Source organism: Ostrea edulis, chromosome 5 (genome assembly GCF_947568905.1).
Source record: "Ostrea edulis chromosome 5, xbOstEdul1.1, whole genome shotgun sequence".
NCBI lineage: Eukaryota > Metazoa > Mollusca > Bivalvia > Ostreida > Ostreidae > Ostrea > Ostrea edulis.
In genome coordinates this window covers 77,165,718-77,187,650 of record NC_079168.1, presented here as the reverse complement: position 1 = coordinate 77,187,650, position 21,933 = coordinate 77,165,718, and the positions used below count along the sequence as shown (strand labels likewise).

Genomic DNA, 21,933 nt, shown 5'->3' with positions numbered 1-21,933 from the left:
TTCTCCCTTCCTGTTACATTTTTAAAATAGTATCAGAAAATGAATGTGGACCTCCGATGCACTCGGGCCTCGTCTAAATCTAAAGAATGTCGGCATCAGTTGTTATCAAAACACCTTTCTCGGTTAGCTGCACGAAATATATTGTTCAAAAGTTTGAGTAATTGGTACTGTATGTGACTTATTGATCACGATACAGGTCAATCTTGGCTGAGATTCGGCTTGCATGGCTGAATATTTGGACTGACGCCTTCATCGATGAATAGAAGGCGTGAGTCCAAATATTCAGCCAAGATCAGATACGGGTAAAAGTTGGGGGTGTTATTGAACTTAAACATTGGTACTCTGTATTGCATATACATGTATTGTGGCCCTAACATACAGCGATATTAGCCTGGTTCCCGAGGCCTTCCGATGTGCAAGCACGAAGGCCAGGCATTCACTGTCGAATGGATTCTTCCACTGATCAAAATCCAATATGGCGGACTCAATGGTAAGTAATGGGAATGTACGTAAATGAGCGTATCATGGCTTAATTAGCTGTGTCACTTTCGATTTTATGTCATTAATTGCCAGAGACAGACCTTAGGAAATGTATAATACTTGGTTTTCCATGTGACACGCTTGTTTGATATAGTATTATCCCTTTGTTTTCAAGCAAGTAGGTGATTCGTCAACTCGCATATTTTTCATGTGTGTTAAATTAAATCTAACCGTGTCACTTCGTTTTTTCTACTATTGTTGGGTTGCATAGGGTTGCTGGTGAAGATATAGACCGAGTTTTATGGATGACACGCACCAGTTTTCCTATTTCGAACCGGCAATTTCAGATCGAATTTCCTCCACTCATTTTTGGACAATTTTTGATTACATATAGATCTCATGACGTGCTTTACTTTGATAAGACTATATAGGCTATAGCTGAAGTTTAAACGATTACTTTTTTGTGCGATGATGGAGGTGTTTTAAGCTTTTATTGGACTTAAAGTGTACAATTTTACAGATTCTCGAAATTATATACATGTGTATCACTATGTATATTAATTGTTTTAATTTCAGATAATTTTCCATACATATGGAAAGAAGAAATATATGATAGTGGGTGAAAAAACACCCTCATATATAATGCTTCATGAATATGCAAAACCATGCCAACAGGTATAATAAGATGTATACATGTATATTGCTTGTGTAGGAGATAAGGCTATTTATGCATTTTATAATTCAGTATCATGGTCTCTGACAGTGTCAATTATTTAATTCTTATGTTGACCAGCCAACTTTATGCTTGATCCAATAGGCTTGATTTAAAGTTTCTGTTGTTACTTTGGTTTACTGTGAATATTCTGCAGATTTCAGAGGGGATCACTAACAATTTCATTGTCAACAGTTACTATTCCTCTCCGACTCACAGTCCCGCTTGTCCAAAATTATATTTGTGGGTTGGCCCACAGTTTTTATATATTGCCAAATGTTATACATTGAGGTATTCTATATTTGTGTTAGCATTATATTTTGCATTTGTTTGTAACTCAAATTCTTTGTCTTCTTTATGAGAGAACTGAGTTCATACACTTCAATTTAAAAAATTTATGTAGTAGCCAGGAATTCTGTATCTAACAACAAAAACAAATTTTACATAATTTGAAGTACATAATATGGCGCTATAGTAACATTCAATGTTATGCTTTTGCACAAACTCGTTGGTACTGCTTGGATTTGATACTAAACTCAACACCTGCTAAAGCTTCAAAGAAAAAAAAATGTAGAAGATCTCCATCTGGAGAAACCCTCATTCATCCCCAAAAACAAAGTTTTGCATTTATGTTTCTCTCACTGTATTGAAAATTTTGTCTAGTGGTACTTGTGTACCAAATTAATGATTCTTAATATAGTTTTGTGGAAAAAAGAAAAGAAAGATAACCAGATTGATCTCTTTATTTTACCATGTAGTCTACAGACTCCAGATGGAAAGAGATGGAGAAAGAATTTCTAAAGGGGTATTCAAGGACCCATCCTCCTCCACACTAATTCATATTGGAAGGAATTGACACCAACTTGAAGAAAGAATTACAGACTTCCAGAACAGGTTAACAACTAAATCAATTTGTTACAGTCTGTTATTTCAAGTTTCCCACCTCTTATAGCAATAATAAAAACAATTATTTCTGGCATCTAAAGGTGAGTTAAGAAGTTTATCATATTCTAAAATATGTTCCCTTTGTTAGTGGAAGAAATTCAATCCCAAATTGATTAAATTCAATACTGACATTTTCTGGATTGATAAAACACAATAGTGACAAATGCATGATTTGTTTGTATATAATGAACTGACCTACCTTGTTTTATTTCAGGTGCATCATGCAGATCCTTTTAAAAAGGAGAGGCCAGATCTTCAGATGACTTTATTGAAAATGAGAAATTTCTGAGTGGAAGTGACGAATGTGGCATGCATACAAGCAGACATCAGCATTCCTTCCCTCTTGTTTGTGTAAGTAAAACCTGCATGAATATAAAACTTTAGAAGAAAAGGGCAATATATTGACATTCAAAATTCACAGTTGGTTGTTCATCTTCTACAAAAATTACAGACTTGTTTCATTATTTATCTATGATAAAATTATGACATAATTAATATTTATGATGTATGTGTATTGTGTATTTACTACTATTCCTGATACAAATCTTTACTGATTATACTGATGTTTGTGACATTGTTTATAATTTTTAGATCAGAGGTGAGCTTTTTGAGAAAGACTCATGGAGGAAGTTTGAGAGTGTCAGTTCTCAGATCAAAAAGTTAGCTAGCAGTAGGAGGAGTAGCAATTCATTCCACAGTATGACATGAGAAATACATGACTAGAAAGACCTTAAAAAGGAGATTTGGCATTGTTTCATGTGGAGATTAAAGAACCTTCGAAATATATAACGCAGACATGTTTCAGTTACATGGGGATAACACTTATGAGGAATTTTGCTAACTTTCAGATTGGATTGTGTTGCACAAGAAATGCTTGATCACAACCCTCTTCTGTTAAAAACCTTTTCTATGCAAATAATTAGTTTAAATGAAATTTAGCTATTTCATTAGTAAACATGTTTTATGCGCAAGTGTGTGTCTTTGACATTAAATGCTATGATATTGTCGTATTCTTAAACAATGGAAGATCTATACTAGTTCTTTCAAAGGAAAGCCAACAACAGGAATCGAACCTGTTCCTCCATCGTACAGATACGAAAGTGTGCACCATTACACCATGTTGGCATACATTAAGAACTGGTAGCCTTGGAGAGTAAATATTGCATTATTCTGTACAGTTGATACTGGTTTGTGATATATATATATATACAAGTATATATAATGTATGCCTCATGTTTGGTAGTCGTCAATAAAGCATTTGAATTGAATATATTCCTTGTTCATGAAGAAAGTCTAATATTCTGAAATTTAAATAAATCTAGCATTTCTGTATGTGAAATACCTTTAAAACTAGTTCAAAGAAATGTCTTTGTAACCCAGTGATTATCTGGGTCAGAATAGGTCCTCTGTACCTGATTGCATATTGTGAGAAAAGAGTGAACAAAGAGTGATCATTGAATAAGATTATAAACTGAAATCTTGTTTCACAAGTGTGACACAATTAATTAAGAACGATCTGACCCTTACTGCTCAAAAGATCAAAGCATCAAGTATAGGTCTAAATACAAGCAATTGATGGTGACCCTTGAATATGAATGAATTTTAAGAAATAGAGAAACAAATAATGACTAACTTACATATTAAGAACTGAACTAGCATAAGATTGCAACATAATAGGTCCTGAAAATCATTGGATGGAAGTTCTTGGGTCCATATGAGTGAAATATTCTCGAGAGGGACGTTAAACAATATACAGTCAACCAATCATAAGGCCAAATTAAAACTTTATAATTGTCCATTTTCACATTGTATGTGTTTACACAATTAGTGCATGTAGGTGTAACTTCTATCTTTCTAGGATAAAATGTTATGCCTTGCTTAATATCAATTATTTACAACATGCAAGGGAGACTCATAAACAGCTAGCAGTTACAATAATATTTATACTGCTTTACAAGGATAACCAGTCAAAATGAGTGGAGGAAATTCGATCTGAAATTGCCGGTTCGAAAAAGGAAAACTGGTGCGTGTCATCCATAAAACTCAGTCTATATCTTCACCAGCAACCCTATGCAACACAACAATAGTAGAAAAAACGAAGTGACACGGTTAGATTTAATTTAACACACATGAAAAATATGCGAGTTGACGAATCACCTACTTGCTTGAAAACAAAGGGATAATACTATATCAAACAAGCGTGTCACATGGAAAACCAAGTATTATACATTTCCTAAGGTCTGTCTCTGGCAATTAATGACATAAAATCGAAAGTGACACAGCTAATTAAGCCATGATACGCTCATTTACGTACATTCCCATTACTTACCATTGAGTCCGCCATATTGGATTTTGATCAGTGGAAGAATCCATTCGACAGTGAGTGCCTGGCCTTCGTGCTTGCACATCGGAAGGCCTCGGGAACCAGGCTAACAGCGATATGTGAACTGGATGATAAAAGTTTGATTTGTCTGGCTGCTGAAAATACGGAGTTTTGACAAAATAAGACGCATGTATTTGAGTGTTTTTAGACAAACATATATACATGTATATATATATATATATATATATCGAGGTGGGTTTTTTTCATGAATTTTAACATTACCTAAAATATTTTCGCCACATAAAAATAACTTCTAGTTCTCGGGGTTCTTAATCGAGTGTGATTAATCGCACAGGCACCTGAAGTATGGATATTACTTACCCCCCCCCCCCCCCATTTATGATAATTTGGGGGGGGGGGGTGGCAATAATTTCCCTGAAATGTGTGAATTCCGTCTATCTCATCCATCGAATCGAAAGAGGGAAATTCGCACATTTCAGAGAAATGTCACCAACAAATAAAAAATTATCCAAAAAAAAGGGGGGGGGAGTAATATCCATACTTCAGGTGCCTGTAATAATCGCTCACCCTGACCTGAAATATGGGGAGGAGGGGTGGCGAATTTTCTAAGATTCGACACGCAAGAGCTTGTTCTGCGTATGATCAGTTATTAAATCGATCGAGGCAGGCTACTACATGACAGTCACAGACAAGTTGATGTTACAGGGGTTTCAACAGTCTTGTTTAAAGTCAAAATTTCGCAAATTCTATGGTCGTTATGTAACGATAGTGTACCAATACAACATGTCATTGGGCCAAATGCTGTCTGACGTGTTTCACTTATTGTTAGGCCGTTATTTATACAGGTTGATTTTGACTACGGGTCACCGTCCGTTTACCTGATCAAGACAGGGCGGATCCAGGAATTGCGGTTACGGGGGGCGCCATAGCACTTTATGAGGCAGTGAGTCCAGGACGAAGCCCTGGTGGGGGTCCAGGGGGCAAAGCCCCCGGAAGCTCCTGGATTTTACAGATTTTATGTGGCTTGAAATATTTCTCCTATTTAGTCATTTGTACTATTTTCTATCATTTTAATAAGGCGAAATTAATAAAATGACCCACATTTTAAGGGTTTTTTGGAAAAAATTAAGTTCTCCCAATAAAGTAATTCAAGAAATCAAAAGATTTTGTCATTTATTTCTCCGGAAGTGGAAGAAATTATTGCTTCTTTTATCGTTTAGTACATTTTCCGAAACAAGATACCGCGATTTACCTTAAATTTGAAAAAATTAGGGGGAGGGGGGCGCACGCCGGCTGCGCCCCCCTCTAAATCCGCCACTGCTTACGGTGGGTGTGACCGGTCGTCAGGGGATGCTTACTCCTCCTTGGCAGTAGTCCGAAATATCTGACGTTTTCCTTGTTGTTTTTCTTCATGATTTTGATATCTACCGTGCCAGGTTTGACGTTTTCCTGGTGTGTGTGTGTGTGTGTTTTATGATTTTGATATTTACCGTGCCAGGAAAAGGAAAACCTGGCACGGTAAATATCAAAATCAGATATTTCGGACTACCTTGGCACCTTACACCTCTGGTATATCCAGGGATCCGTATTTGCCCAGCTCTTAAATCGTGTAACATTATTGTATGCCAGCATGCTTGGTAACTTAATGAATAAATTGAAACTTGAAAATTTTGTATTCCTTATAGACTTGTCCTCACCTTTTCTAAGAACGAATTGTCTGGTATCGACAAACCGGAAATAAACATAGACACGTTTTTCATGTATGCCGAAACTAGCTAGCCTAGTATATACTAGTCTACGACCTCCGAAACTTTACTTGTAAGTGAATCATTTCATTATCGAAAACTACGATTCATTAGACTTTAGTATTCTTTCGTAACTTGCTTAGTAATATGTTTTACAACATCGAAGGTTTTCTATTTCATATTTGGCCCTATTGAGTTCAGGGGCCCGTTATACAAAACAACTTACGACAAAGTCGCAAGTCCTAAATTATATTATACAGTTATTATTTTAAAAGAATGAATTAAAACTTTTCTGAAGCTTGATTTTCTATATATTTTTTGAAAAATATTTTGCATTTGGAGTGAATGATTTACAATAAAGTTGAAAATTCCAGTATGTAATTGTAAAGTTTGTCGTAAGTGAAGTCGTAAGTTCTTTTGTAAAACGCGCCCCTGAATTATATTACAGTATCATTATTCAGCTAGATATTAATTTTTACTAAACTATTGCAACTTTAAATACACACTGCTTTTTCAAAACACCTTTTTTCAATAAAAAAAAAAAAAACCCACCTAGCTATCTAGCAAGGCACACAAGTTTGTTAACTTTGAGCACAATTCATATTCCTTTGGTAGTGTCTAGATAACCTACATGGTTTTTCTACAAGCTTGGCTAGTTTGTTAACCCTTACATGTAAGCTCAATTGGTAGAGCACTACTGTCTAGACAAAGGTCCCGTAATCGAGCAGAGGCCTATACTTCACTCTGCTACATTTCGGCCAAACCACGCCTCAGTAAATACATACAACAAAGATTCGATACATATAAATATATCTGATTTTCAGACATCTGAAGTAATCTAGAAAGCTGACATTTATAGTTATTCATTAAAGGAGAAATTCTGGGATTATTTTAGCTCAACCATGTTTAGATTTGAACTTGGAGTTTCTAGTATTGCTCCAGTAGTCTCTGCACTTCTAGACGTCTATACATAATGATAAGAAGACTCCATATACCTTATAATGCTATAGCTCAGAAAGTTGGTAGACATCTGAGAGAAGAGAATCCTGGGAAGGTAATAGGAAAATTTATAGAAATAAAGGAGGGCTAGGATAAAAAGTAGTTAGATCACCAACAGATAGTGGCATACAGGGAATGTAGTAAACTTGAGACTTATTGTGAATGAATCAATGATAATTAATTACACAGGGTTCCAAATTACCACTCGCATTGGTGACTATACTTTGCTTGTGGGCACCCCAAATTTCTGTTCTCATCGCCCACTTGGTGACTGTAATTGTATGATCAACATTTTTCTTTCCGACCGATCCGAGTCCAATTATAATTGAATTTCAATTTCAATTTCTGGTTGAGGTTTCGCCACTTGGCGAGACATTCCTGGGGGTATCAAACCTTCCAAAATGTAAACCAGAAGTTGAACAACGCAAGGGTTACTTCAAACGAAAAGAGAGCGTCTGCTTTTACCAAAGTGGAAAGGGGAAAATATGGCTCGATGACAGTGAAAAGGGAATGACATGTGCTGTGTGTACAAAACATGACATGAAAGGTCCAATCGTTGTGACAGCTTGCCCAAGTTATAAACTTGACAGCATCGTAAAGCTGAGAAATTTTGAAATCACATAAAAAGTCTGAAGAAACGTGTGTTAAAGTCAGACATCGCGAAGATCATAAAGTCCATGAACTCTGATATTTTTGCTAGGTTGATGGAAATATTGCACAGTGACAGTACAATATTCACTGGTATTAAACTGATGTACGTAACTGCAGTTACGTACATCCCAAGATGGCGGAAGAAGAAACAGGTAAATTAGAATAGCGATGTTTTTGTCTTTTAGAAAGCAAAGTGAAATACACTTCAGGAAAGAGGATGTCTATTTATATCAATAGTTCACAACTGTACCCAAAGTCTTCATGATACTGTCCCGAATTTGCTGCAATCGGTATTTGAAATACGTAGATTGATGTACGTAACTTTCACAATATGATGTACGTAACTTTCTGATTTGCACATAAAAGATGTATATAACTCAAAAGATCTCCATTAAACTTTTATTCATTTGTTCATTCAAAAAGCCCGATAGAATGCCTTCATCAATAAAAATCACGTGTTAAATAATGCTACCAACATGCCATCAAATCAAACTTTCAATTTAAACTCTTTTAAGAAGATTTAGGAACATTCCTTCATATCTATGATATAGTACCTATAATGCTATAAGTTAAAGAGCAATCAATCAAAAAATGGCACAGTCACTGATAAACTTCATTCAAAGTACGCCATAAATATTCTTCAACTCATTAATGTATGAGCAAGTACAGCATCGACCATGTTTTTGTAACAAAAGGATAAGGGACTGGTCATTTAACTTGGTTGGTTGGGAGGGGGGGGGGGTTGCGACAGAATTTTTTCCGCACTGCAGGCGACAATTTTTTAAAATTAATTTACGCTTCGCGACATTTTTTCCAGTTTAATTATTTTGCATTACTTTTATCTGGGACTACTATTAGTACAAAACTTTGCTTCAGATAAAAAAAATTCTATTTTTTCTGCGCCAATTTTTTTCTTCTGCTGCCATTTGACCTGGTGCTTATATAATAGATAATTACTAATGTATGATAATATGTCTTTAGTTTTAAATTTCAGTTTGAATAGAAAATAAAATTGAAAAAATTTGCTTGCTCGCTCCTTTTTTGCCATAAAAAATCCAAAGAATCAAACATTAAATTGGCATAGCCTTAGTAATAGAAATATTTCAACATTTAATAAACAGTGAAATTAGATATATTTCTGAATTTCACAGAAAGAATTTTCACAAAAATTGGATGAAAATGGCTTTCAACAGATTTTTTTTTTTTTCAATGTCATCTTATATAAAGAAATACATGTATGAAAATTTCGACGTGTTACAACACTTATGTATATCATGCATATGCAAACGAGAACGCGTGAAATGATATTAAAATAATATATTGAAGGTAATTAATTGGTATTAATTGTACTCGGATAAAACAGACTCTGGAGCTCTGAAGATCACATGAAAAATTTCCAGGAGAGTTAATTCCAGCAGAGTAATAACTAATTGAGTCTACGTAGTATTGCAGCAAAAGAATACCAAACAAATCATGTTTGTCAATGTATCCTAAAGAAATACCTGGTAAAAACATCCCCCAAATATCTATGCACATTTTTAACCCCCCGCCCAAAAATAATAATAATAAAGAATTACTGAAAATCTACATAACCTGAAAAATATAAAACATCTTAACATCAAGATCTTCTAAGCTTGTGAAACATTCATACAAGTTAATGATGATGATGTAAATTTCTCCTTTAAATTTTTAACTCCTTCAAAATACAAAGAAACCAACCCCAAAACATCCATTTTACCTACCCCCCCCCCCCTTCCCCCTGACAGAAATACTACGGTTTGGTTGGACCTCCAAAAGACACCAAAATTCCTCCCAAGAATAGGCATAGTCTTTAAATGGTACACAATTTGGAGTAGTACCACCCCACCACCCCCCCCCCCCTCCTTTTCCCTGTGTGCAGCATCTGTTCGTATCAAATATCTCAAGAGATTATAGAATGAGTTTTTTTTTATTGCTAATGGCATTCTTTCTCTGCCACAAAGTATGTGCATTACTTCTCTGCTTGTTTAGCTGCTTAGAAAGCAAGCTTTAGGGTTTGTCGAACTACAAGTGAATTGCACAGTTACGTACATCATATAGGAAAATTACGTACATCAACCAAAAATATTTTAATGAATTACGTACATCACGTGTGTTTTTACACAGTGGTTTAACTCGTCCATTCAGGAGAAACAAACGGATTTTACCATTCTGAACGATAAAGCGTAAAGAAATACACAAACTTGACTAATTAATATCACTGAATAGTTGATAGGATAAGATATAATCTAAATTGAAAAATTACCCGTTTCTTCTTCCGCCATCTTGGGATGTACGTAACTGCAGTTATGTACATCAGTTTAATACCAGTGAATATTAATTCCCTAAGTGTATGTCTACAAACATGACATGCTTTCCACAATGCATTTAGTTTTGTTTCGGTTGATTCTATTGTCCTTACTTTCAAATATTACAGTACACACCTATGGCAATTTCCACTTACTAACCAATTTTATATATCTGTGTACTGATTTCTGTTTTATCAGGATGCACATGAAGTGATATTATGTCAATGTTTTTTTTCGTTAAAGGTTGCATTACATAGAGCAATGAAAAATAAATCTAAAGCCAAGGTACAGACAAGGAAAAAAGACAAAAGGAAGACAACATTGCCAGAGGAAGATGAACTTTCCGATCTCGCAAGCAAGAAAGCCAGCTTATCAGCCGTGGAAAAGAAAAAGAAAATTATATCAAAGTCAAAGAAGAAAAAAATATCAAAACTAGTCAGTGAGAACGTGAACTTATCGAAAAAATCATCTGATCGGAAATCGGAAAGTCAAAAACTTGCTGAATTGTTTGGTGCTAAGGTGACTTTGTCCAGTCCACAGCATGGGATTCAGGTGTGTTGACGATGCTAGTAATGGAGCAAGCCTAACAGATTGTACGATATCAAGTTACAAACTTAATCTACTAACTCGTCTTGATATACAGGATATTATACTTCTAGTATGACATCAAAACAAAAATCATACATGATCAAATGATGTCGAATCTGTCAGATTGTGTTGGATATTGTCGCAAGGCTTTAAATGGGAGTTATATTATTATAAGGCTGCAATAATGTAGCCAGATCGCCGACTTTTTTTTTTGGTTGGGGGGGGGGGGTATAAATAAAAACTCAGAGAGGGCTACATTATTGCAGCTAGGAGTTCTAGTACAATTTCATATGAAGTTATTAAATTTTCCATGGTCAGTGTGCAACTTGACTCTTTCAGGAATTTCTGTGTTTACATGCATCATAATTGTCCTAAGAGCTAACATTGTGCTCATTATTTGAATGTTTATATTACTTATAGTATACAGTTGTTGACACGCGGTTGAGTTAAGGCTTTCCCCATAAATACCAGTCCTGTACATAAATGTACTTTACCGCACTGGCACATTGCGCGACGTCACAATGAAAAATACGTCATGACGAAGGTCATGACATACATATCTACAGTCCTTTTGTGGTTGGAAATGTCAAAATATTGTTTCGTTATTTACCACCACTGTCAAACGGTAAACTGCAATCGCGTAAAAGTTTCTGTCAAATGGGTTATATTAATTCTCTTTGATATTGAAAAGGTTTCAATTTCTTTTCTATATAACATACATGCTAAAGTAATATCCATATTATATTGTGATCTTGATATCGCCCCTAATCTGCACGTATAGTTACTTTCACAATGGACTCATTTGCATAAACAGGGTTTCCGTATATAAAAATTTCATTATTGGCACGACACCCCGAGGTTTTTAAGTGAAAGATGTTTGATTTATGCGACATGTGAACTTCAGTGCAAAAGGAAAGTTAGGGGAGCAATTTCAGGCTTCAACAGAAAATATGTTTTTCAGGCTAGATTCAACTTCGTATGTGCAAAAATCGCTGCATCTTGCATATTCAATGCAAAAATTAGACATGTTACAAGTCGCAATAAACTTGCTCTCAGCACTTTTCAAATTAAAAAATTAATATGCTTTGAAGTTATATTAAGGTATTCCATGTATAATGAAAGGATAATGAACAATTTTGAAGGATTTAGATCAACATAAAACTTTATTGTTAAATAATGAAGGAAGTGAAGCGGATGAAATTCATACGACTGGTAAATGATTAGAAGCTGACCTTTTTGCACTTAAGACTTTTTGGAAGAGTTGTCTGCCCTTTGTAAAAATAAGAAAAATCTAATTTTCTAAAAATTTGTGTGGTCAATGATTAATTTTATTTCATATTTTCATAAAAAGAAAGTGTATGTAACTTTCTACCAAGAGATTAGTATGAATATATAATTTGTTTTTAAAATATTGTAATAAAAGATGCTTTTCCCATATACTTCAATGTTAAATTCTAGGTGAAATATATCAAGCAGTAAACAAAATTTAGAAAAATCCTACCGTGGGTTATTTTTATTTGATGAACCCTTCAAAATGATACCATGATTACAAATATTCCACCATCCATTTATTAGATATGAAATATGGTCATTACACATTGAATACCTTAACTTCAACTTGCAATGATATCTGGATATCGTGCCAATTCAACGATTTATACATACACGATACGTTTTTATCTTGATATTTGATCACGTGATACAGAGTTGATGTACAGACTGTCGGTCTGGTGAAAAATGTATAGGAGGTCAATATACACTTAATGATATATACATATTGTTTTTGTATAAAAGGGTTGTTTTTACAGAATTTGTCACAAATTGATCTGTTTATTAATGCTTTTTTCCTGACATATTTCTATGGCCCTACTTAACACAACTGCGCAAGGAGATGAAAATAACATTATATAATGATATGAACCCACATCCTTCCCCCATTAGCAGATATAATATTTTGTTTAAAAAATTAGTTTAAAGAAAGAGTCCACAAAAGTATTGGCACAAAATAGAAATTGCATTATTGAAAATGATTTTTTAATGATCTAGGATGAACCTCATGCCTCATATCAGGAGGTAATTTCTTGAGTTATAATGAATAAACATGGTTTTATCCAGCTTTTAGATGTTACTACCCATTCATATTTAAGGGGATTTTTTGAGAATGCAATTGTGAGCTTCCAGGGGAGTGGGGTGGGGTGGGGGGAACAGCCTCAGATTCCAGGGGAGTGGGGTAACAGAGTGGGGTGAGGACTGTTCCAGTCTTAGATTCCAGGGGAGTGGGGTCGGGTGGGGGAACAGTCTCAGATTATAATACCTCAAAACAGGCATATAAATTGATTGATTACTCATAACTATCAATATTGTAAGACTGATAAGTATAGAAATGTGAATTTTTTTTTTTTTTTTAAATTCTCAAACAATTTTGAGTAGTTACTACAATTGAAGGGAAATGTTTTACCTGTACAAGGGGGTATATTCTTTTATTGTCAGATGGGGAGAGGTACCAGTAGTAAAAACAACCTAGATAAATCCCTGATAAGGAAACATTGACCCAATGCTTTTAAGATACACATGAAAAGTCCATATATTCCTGTTTATTGTGATGATTGATGAAAAAAGGAATAGTTACTCATTTAGTATCTTAGTCCTATAGATGTTGGAGTACATGCCATATGTAGTTAGCTTATAGCAGAGTGCTGGGAACAAACGGTTTTAATTATTATTGAACATAACTCATTATATCCAGTAAGTTTATAATGTTTTAAAACTACAGGGAATGAAAATCACTTCGCTGTAAGCATGAATTCATTATAAGTGTGTTCTCTGTTACAACCGTGTATAACTGTATTATAGATAAGTATGCTTATACATGTTATGTATTTACTGCAAGTGGGTCGGATGAAAACTAGACCCCAATCGAAATCTAAAAATTAAATGAACTATTTATTTTCCAAAAATTTAATTGAGATATTGAGACAATTTTAGTTTTAGAGCAAGTTTTTCATTTGATAAATATGACAAAATTTGATTAGTAAAAATGATGCAGGGGTTTGGTGTTTTATATTTCATTTTTCATCATTACTGGTACAGTGTATTATGGCAATTTATGACATGAAATTTTAAAATGGAAAATGTGCAGAACTCGGTGGCAGAACAGGGCAATTAACCTCAGATTTTCTGACTTTTTTTTATCTACAAGAATGCAGAGGAGATGGATGTAACCATGAAGGATCAAGCAAATAAAACTTCTGGAAGTCAGACGCCATCACACCATATCCCAGAAGACAGACAAAAGACGCCATCACACAATATCCCAAAAGACAGAAAAAAAGACAGGTCAGCTGTATATACAAAATTTTAAAGATGATTGAAAACTTCCAGACTGTCTGATAGAGAGGACCACCAGTTTAATTGTTATAATACTTGATTTTAGGAAATTAAAAAGGAAGGAAAATAAAGAAAATGGCAGTCGTAACAATGAAGTCACCTCAATATCCAGGAGCTCTAAGGTTAGAAAAATCAACTGAAAATTTTTAACAGACAAAAAATATAATTCATTAGGGAATAGATGTTTAGATTGTATTTAATATTTGGGTAAAAATAAACAATGCAAGACTGAGGTGATTTCTCCAATTTTTTGAAATGTTGAATATTAAATACAGTAAAACACACTTATTTGGAATGAACAAGTTTGATTCATTATAATATAATGTAATTCATTGTATCCAATAAGTTTATCATAGGTTTTTAAATTACAAGGAATGAAAATCCCTTCGCTGTAAGCCTGAATTCATTCTTGTATTATCTTAGTAAAACCATAGTATGGAGAGAAGAAGGTGTATATGTTATGTCACTGAATTTTATATTGACATAATCAAAGAATAAGAACTAAAAGTACATTTTGGATTACATCAGAAAGCCCAGAGAAAATCACAGGAAGTGATGGCCGATGTAAACAAGGAACAGGAAGTACAACCCAGTGCCATGGCTGGATTCAGTCCTCCTCCCGGAATCGTCCACGAGTCGCTGATGAAGGAGAAGTAAATTGATATTTTGTAGACATAAACCCCCAGTTATCATAAGCTAAAACCAGGCTAAAGGGTAGTAAACATACCAAAGTAATAGATGGTCATTCATGTGTACTGCCAGTCTGCCGTGAAAGTTTACTTGTGGAATAGTTTTCACACTTGAATTCCTGTATTTAGAACATTTTTTCTAAACATGATATATTATATATCATTCTCATTAGCCTTGCGTATATAATTGCTGTACTATAAGGAAGTTTGGATTTCTCAGATTTTACGATACACTTGAAATTTATTCAAAGAAAGAAGACGAAAAAGGAGAAATCTGATCATAATGAAGATGAGGAGGAGGAGGAAAAACCGAAGAGAGAGAAAGCAAGACGGGACAAAAGTAAAGACTTCAGGACGATATTTGTTGGTAACTTACCAATCACCACAGACAAGAAGGTGTGTGAATAGTAAACAAAAATGTACGTCAGGTAAAGATTGCACTGAGTGCTATTTGGAGAGACCTGTATTTTAATCAGATTGAAACAAGTGAGCTATTCCTTTTTTCGGAATATTCTAAACTTTGTACATGTAGTTCGATTTTAAATGTAGTGGAATTTTTTTTCGGACAATTGAATATTGATGGGCACTTGTCCAATTGGACAAGTGCTTTTTTATGTAAAGAAGTCTCCAAACAATTTGGTAAAAAGTTTATCGGTTTCAGAGTCTGAAGTAGTGCATGAAAAATGAACTTCGATCCTGATATAAATCCTGAGTCACACTCGATTGAGATCGGTGTTCACTTATTGCGTACTACTTTCAATCATCCATGGATCTTACGAAGTCATTGATTCAAGACAGGAAGTCTAGATAAAATTTTGTTTTATGTGTGTGTTGTTTTTATCAAGTGAATAAGATAAAAAAAAATCAATCAAGCAGGTATAAAAAAGGACTATATTTTAAGTAATACAGTTTTCAAGTTGACAATATCAGATCTTTTTGGAAATTTTTTTAGACAAGTGAAGTTGAAGTTCAGACAAGTAAATATCTTTGTCCCTTGTCCACATGCACAAGTAGGAAAAAAGTTAATGTAGAGCCCTGATACCCTATTCACATCACATCAAACATGGATACCCTATTCACATCAAACATGGAGACCTTATTCACATCAAACATGGAGATCCTATTCACATCAAACATGGAGACCCTGTTCACATCACATCAAACATGGAGACCCTATTCACATCAAACATAGAATACAATCTCAAATTAATGTTCAATATGCACCGAGTTGAATTTATGGTATAATAGAAATTTATTTTAAAATTAGAAGATAAAAAACAAATATTGGCAGAATTTTTGAAAAGTTCAGCTACCGATCCCAACACTTTGTATTGATTGTATGCTTTTGTTTCCTCAGGGTCTTCACAAGTTGTTTAAGACGTTTGGCTCAATTGAGAGTGTGAGACTTCGATGTGCAGTGAGTTAGAACCCTGTTATTATTTCACTTCAAGAACTGATATACATGATTTCTTTGATAAAGACGTTGAATGCAGTACATTGATAATTTCTTTTTGTATTTATTTTCAGCCCAGATCAAATACAAAGCTACCCAAAAGAGCTGCTGTGATTTTGTAAGTACATAGGGAACAATATTTCCCATTAATGTACTGGTAATATACCGTAACAGTTAACATTGTTTTACATTATGAAAATTTCCATTTTTTGTTAATACGGTGAGATTATTGTTTGTGCTGTCACGGCGGGTGTGACCGATCGACAGGGAATGCTTACTCCTCCAAGGCACCTGATCCCACCTCTGATATGTTCAGGGGTCTGTGTTTGCCTTACTCTTAATTTTGTATAATTCTTTATACGAATAAGGGATTGATCACTGTTTGTTACCTTCCCTTTTTCATTTTGAATTCCGTAGGAAGGACTTCCATCCGGAGAGAGACAACATCTGTGGTTATGTCTGCTTCATGGAGGAGGACAGTGCTAGGAAGGCCCTGAAAATGTAAGAACTGTAGAATCACCTCCAGGAGGTCAGCCTGAAATGTAAACAGTACACTGTTCTGTAAAATCACCTCCATGAGGTCCGTCAGAAAATGTAAGCAGTTCTGCAATTAATATCACTTCTATGAAGTCAATATCAGCAAGTTTTATGATTAACATGAGGTGATGATTTTTTGGTGTGGGAGTTGTTAGTCTTTACTATGGTTGGCTTGGAAATTCCTAGGTCTGTGGACACTCAAAATATGGTGAAAACAACACTGCAAATTGATCCCCCAGAAAACAACACTGCAAATTGATCCCCCAGAAAACAACAATGCAAATTGATCCCCCCGAAAACAACAATGCAAATTGATCCCCCCGAAAACAACAATGCAAATTGATCCCCAGAAAACAACAATGCAAATTGATCCCCCCGTAAACAACAATGCAAATTGATCCCCCAGAAAACAACAATGCAAATTGATCCCCCAGAAAACAACAATGCAAATTAATCCCCAGAAAACAACAATGCAAATTGATCTCCAGAAAACAACAATGCAAATTGATCCCCCAGAAAACAACAATGCAAATTAATCCCCAGAAAACAACAATGCAAATTGATTCCCCAGAAAACAACAATGCAAATTGATCCCCCAGAAAATAAGTGCGGTTTTTAACATTGATTTGTATTTTGGTCATTGTCATGTACTGTTGTCTGTTGGTTAAGAAAATAGATGTAAACAAAATGTAGAAGTTTAAAAAGAATAATCAGTAGTGAATATGTAAGAGTATATTTATCAGTTAGAACATATGAACTGTATTTTTGTCATGCATTTTGCAACATTCAACAAGCCAGTACTTTGTCAGTAAATCATTGACAAAGGGAAATAACTCATTTTGTTTCCAGGTATGTTTTCATGACACAAATGTTTTTTATCTCTTTTAGGAATGGAAAATTGGTTGAAAACTTTCATCTAAGGGTTGATATGTCAAATCACAATCCTAAGGTAATGAATTCAGGGAGAGAGTTCATATAGGCTAAGTCTGCTCCTATCAATTCATTGAATGAATACTGTTTAAATCATATAGGCTAAATCTGCTGCTCAATCCTGTCAATTCATTGAATAAATATTGTTTAAATGAAAGGTAACAAAATAATTGCTGGGCTCTCAGCGCTAAATTCATTTCTGCAAAATACAAAATGTTTACAATTAAATAACTGTCTTTGCTTTCAGACTGACTTTAAGCGCTCCGTTTTCGTTGGAAATCTCCCATTAGGTATATTGTTTAGCTCTCCGAATAATGTTTTTTATGAGTATAAATTGATTTTCATGCGAGTCTTAAGTACATACATTTTTGTTGATTTTGTAATTTAAATATTTGATGAATACCTTGTACTGTAGATATCAAGGAAGAAGACATCCGAAACCATTTCCTTAGCTGTGGAAAAATAAAAAATGTTCGAGTCATTCGAGATAATAAGTCAGGAGTGGGCAAGGGGATATGTTATGTAACTTATAAGGTAAAATAATTTGTTCCTTTGAAAATTAATGTGGTTTTCTATAACTTACATTTATTTGGTAATATTTTGTAAGATATTGTATGCATGTACATAAATTTACTGATGATGTGAAGAAATAAATCTAGGCTCTTTTGATGCTTTTATTGCTTGATGAAATCTCAAACCTTTGAACCTCATATTGAAAGCCTATATTATCAAAATATGAATGTAAGAAATAAATGTCTAGGTTGTGTGTATTATGGGAAATATGAAAATAAAGGAAGCATGGGATAGGCCTACTAATTATACATGGGATATTTCTGCATGATACGCCTACTGATTATACATAATTAATATCCCATGAGTCCATTCTTTATATATCCCATGATTCCATTAATTATAAATCCCATGATTCCATTGTTTGTATATCCCTAGTCTCGTGCAACCAGACTCTGCTTTCTCCATAAATCTCTGACGAGCAGAGAGTCTGGTAAAGACACGTGATAACGTTTGTAATGTCAGAAGGAGGCTTACCAAAATATCGGTATTTAATTTGATTGGTTGATTCAACACACCTCCAAAATAACGAATACTGAAGAAATTTGTAATAGCTAGATTGAATTAAGCTTAAGGATTTACAATTAGATTGTTTATAAAAACTTTTGTTAAAGGAAAGAATTTATTTGCTGTTCTACCCATGGGAAATGGTTAGACTGTTTTATCAAAATTACTGTAGGAGGCAAAAGTGAAAGTACAATTTCCATGCAGCTGACAAAGACCATAATTTCTATTGTACATGTAGTAATGATTTGCCCATTAGCATCACCAATGAAGGTTCAACTAATTAGCACCAAATCTCAGAATCGACTGTTTATGTCAGAGAGATTCAAACCAAAACTAAATTAGCGCTCCCCAGCGGTAACAGTTATCATCGCATGTCTTTACCAGACTCTGCTCGGAGATTTGCAGAGACAGCCGAGTGTCTGCTTGAACGAGACTAATATATCCCATGATTCCATTGTTTATAAATCCCATGATTCCATTGTTTGTATATCCCATGATTCCATTGTTTATATATCCCATGATTCCATTGTTTGTATATCCCATGATTCCATTTGAAACTTGGACCTGAGATTTTACTAAAATTTTGGCTGCTCAAATAGAAGAAAACTCAAACTTAAGTTTTAGATATTTTTTGAGAAATCCAAGCCTGGGTGACACAAACAACTTGGACATGTATTCTTTAAACGAAAACGCTGTGTTAAATCAAAGCCCAATTAATTACCTTGATTATGTTCTCTGATGGGCGTGGAGTATGTATTTAGATAATTTCTTTCACATGATATGAATTTTACTTAACAATATTGAGTTGTACAAAGAAATACCCCATAACTAAAGGAGTGACAAATCATTTTCACATGAAATCTGGTAAACGGTCTTAAGACTACAGAAGCCTCAGAAGATACCAATGTCAACATGAAATCAAACTGTAGCTTTAATGATATTCAAACAAGATTCTAAATGCATTTTTACTAATGCCTCCATTTCAGTCTAAAGATTCAGTGGCACTGGCAATGAAACTAAAAGGCACCGAGTTGTGTGGTCGGAAGGTGAGAGTGGAATACTCCTTGGAAAACCCACAGAAAGAAAGAATGGTATCCTTGGTGATAGTGGTGACACACTACTGATATTTGTAGTCTAGTGTTCCTGTCTCTCATGAATTAGTCTAGTATCTGTCTGTGTCAGTCACACTGCAACAGATTCTGTTGAACATGTTAGTGGTATTTCTCCTCAATTCCAGGTTTTTCCATGTACAGTGAGAGATGCTGAGATTTAACTCTACAGTTGACTCTCAATGGCTGCAACGTTTCTTGATAAGTTTTATCAAGGTCCCTTGAACTTCGAATTATCTTGAGTAACATCTAGACAAAAATCTGTTGAATTTGGCACACAATATGCCCTGCATTTCTAGAAAGGAATGCATCTTCTATTTTAATATTTAACCAACTTCTAGTTGTGTGTAAAAAAAAAAATTGAAGTTCATAAGCACATGCAGTACTTTCAACTATGAATATAAGATCAACATAGAATAAGCAAAATAATTATAATAGAACATTATTATGAAGTTGTAAATTTTTCTTAATCAGTCGTCAGATGAAAAAAGACAAAAAACCTAACAGAAAGGAGGACAAAACCACGAAGAGGAAACAAAATGTCCACATGCGACCCAGTAACTTGAAAAGCAGTGCCGTATTTCAGACGAAAATTCACCCAAAACAAAAGAAGAAGAAAAAGAGGCGGCACCACCGACAGTGATTGACATGTGGTTTGAAGTCTTGGGCACCTGTCATGTTTATTCTAAATGATTGCATTTAATTTTAATTTTACATAAAGTAACAGACACTAGTACCTTAGACTGCCCTACATTATCAATGGATGCTTTGTTACTACCGGATTCACTAAGTATCAATGTGCCTGAGACTGCCCTACATTATCAATGGATGCTTTGTTACTGCCGGATTCACTAAGTATTAATGTGCCTGAGACTGCCCTACATTATCAATGGATGCTTTGTTACTGCCGGATTCACTAAGTATTAATGTGCCTGAGACTGCCCTACATTATCAATGGATGCTTTGTTACTGCCGGATTCACTAAGTATTAATGTGCCTGAGACTGCCCTACATTATCAATGGATGCTTTCTTACTGTCGGATTCACTAAGTATCAATGTGATATCTTAGAACAAGGAAGATGCACAAGTTCAGCAAATGTTGTCATAGGTTACCATGTTTCTATTGTTTATTTTATACACTCTATAACACTTATGAAGGTGATGACAATTATATATTCTCACGATGGAGTAACCAAGTATGAAATAGAGACAAATGTTGTGTATTATAAAGCAGTAAATACGCAGTTGTGGAGAGGCTTGCATTGGTTTTTATTTTTGGATAGTAAAGTTGGTAAACAATTGTTTGAATGTTGCAAAGATAATGAGACCATATTTTAGAAGATCAGGCTTGTTAAATTTTGGTGAGATTAGATATAATTCTGATGTTAAAGCCAAGTTGAATGTTTCTTAGATTACAGAATTGCTATAGCGTATTAAGTATGTCAGTGCTAGGACCCCTTGTGCATTAAAAGCAGGGAGTGTGTGTATATGCAGAAAACAAACTATAAAAATAATTATATTGAGTAATATATGATTTAAGTAGTTTCAGGAAGTAATACATTCGCTAGCTCCAACTTTCATGCATTAAAATTCTTAAAATAGGACTGTTTTGAGTGTGTTGAGTAAGCAAAAATTTTAATGTTGGCATTTTAAGAAAGAATCGCATACAAATGAATTTTGAGACCATGAATTTCTTAGCAATGTGTGCCAGCCTTTATAAAACACAGGTGCTTGTGGATAGGACTTCACTGATAATCACCCCCCTCCTGCTCTTGTATTTTTAATGTTCAATTCCTTGGGTATTGAGCATATACCTTTAATAGTTAAATAAAGTTTAGAACTTAAAAGTATTTTAATTTCAATGGAATACACAAATCTTACATTAGAAACCCCTTTTATAATACAGTCAGACCTTGTTATCTCAAACACAGTGGTGCTGAGAAAAACTCTGAAATATTT

At 34.4% G+C, this 21,933-nt stretch overlaps 1 protein-coding gene and 1 long non-coding RNA gene across 3 annotated transcripts in view; both read left to right on the top strand.

Annotated features, from left to right (window-relative positions):
- Positions 1 to 366: 366 nt before the first annotated feature.
- On the top strand, positions 367 to 3,418 carry LOC125657172 (uncharacterized). 2 transcript variants are annotated; one of them, XR_008803282.1, is made up of 5 exons: positions 367 to 490; positions 1,057 to 1,155; positions 1,951 to 2,086; positions 2,352 to 2,488; positions 2,729 to 3,415. It is a non-coding gene; the product is annotated as an uncharacterized LOC125657172 (long non-coding RNA). The 2 variants fall into 2 exon arrangements; XR_008803283.1 differs by having other exon boundaries at positions 433 to 490; positions 752 to 1,155; positions 2,729 to 3,418.
- Positions 3,419 to 6,219: 2,801 nt separating this feature from the next.
- Positions 6,220 to 21,933, top strand: part of LOC125649787 (uncharacterized) — a 70,312-nt gene continuing 54,598 nt past the window's right edge. The window contains exons 1-13 of the mRNA XM_056166167.1: positions 6,220 to 7,280; positions 10,447 to 10,755; positions 13,991 to 14,127; positions 14,225 to 14,300; positions 14,707 to 14,831; positions 15,119 to 15,263; positions 16,225 to 16,284; positions 16,395 to 16,438; positions 16,738 to 16,821; positions 17,746 to 17,806; positions 18,035 to 18,077; positions 18,203 to 18,321; positions 19,851 to 19,916. Coding sequence (XP_056022142.1) covers positions 7,200 to 7,280; positions 10,447 to 10,755; positions 13,991 to 14,127; positions 14,225 to 14,300; positions 14,707 to 14,831; positions 15,119 to 15,263; positions 16,225 to 16,284; positions 16,395 to 16,438; positions 16,738 to 16,821; positions 17,746 to 17,806; positions 18,035 to 18,077; positions 18,203 to 18,321; positions 19,851 to 19,916 — 1,350 coding nt within the window. The 5' untranslated portion in view covers positions 6,220 to 7,199. The remainder of the gene's footprint in view (positions 7,281 to 10,446; positions 10,756 to 13,990; positions 14,128 to 14,224; positions 14,301 to 14,706; positions 14,832 to 15,118; positions 15,264 to 16,224; positions 16,285 to 16,394; positions 16,439 to 16,737; positions 16,822 to 17,745; positions 17,807 to 18,034; positions 18,078 to 18,202; positions 18,322 to 19,850; positions 19,917 to 21,933) is intronic.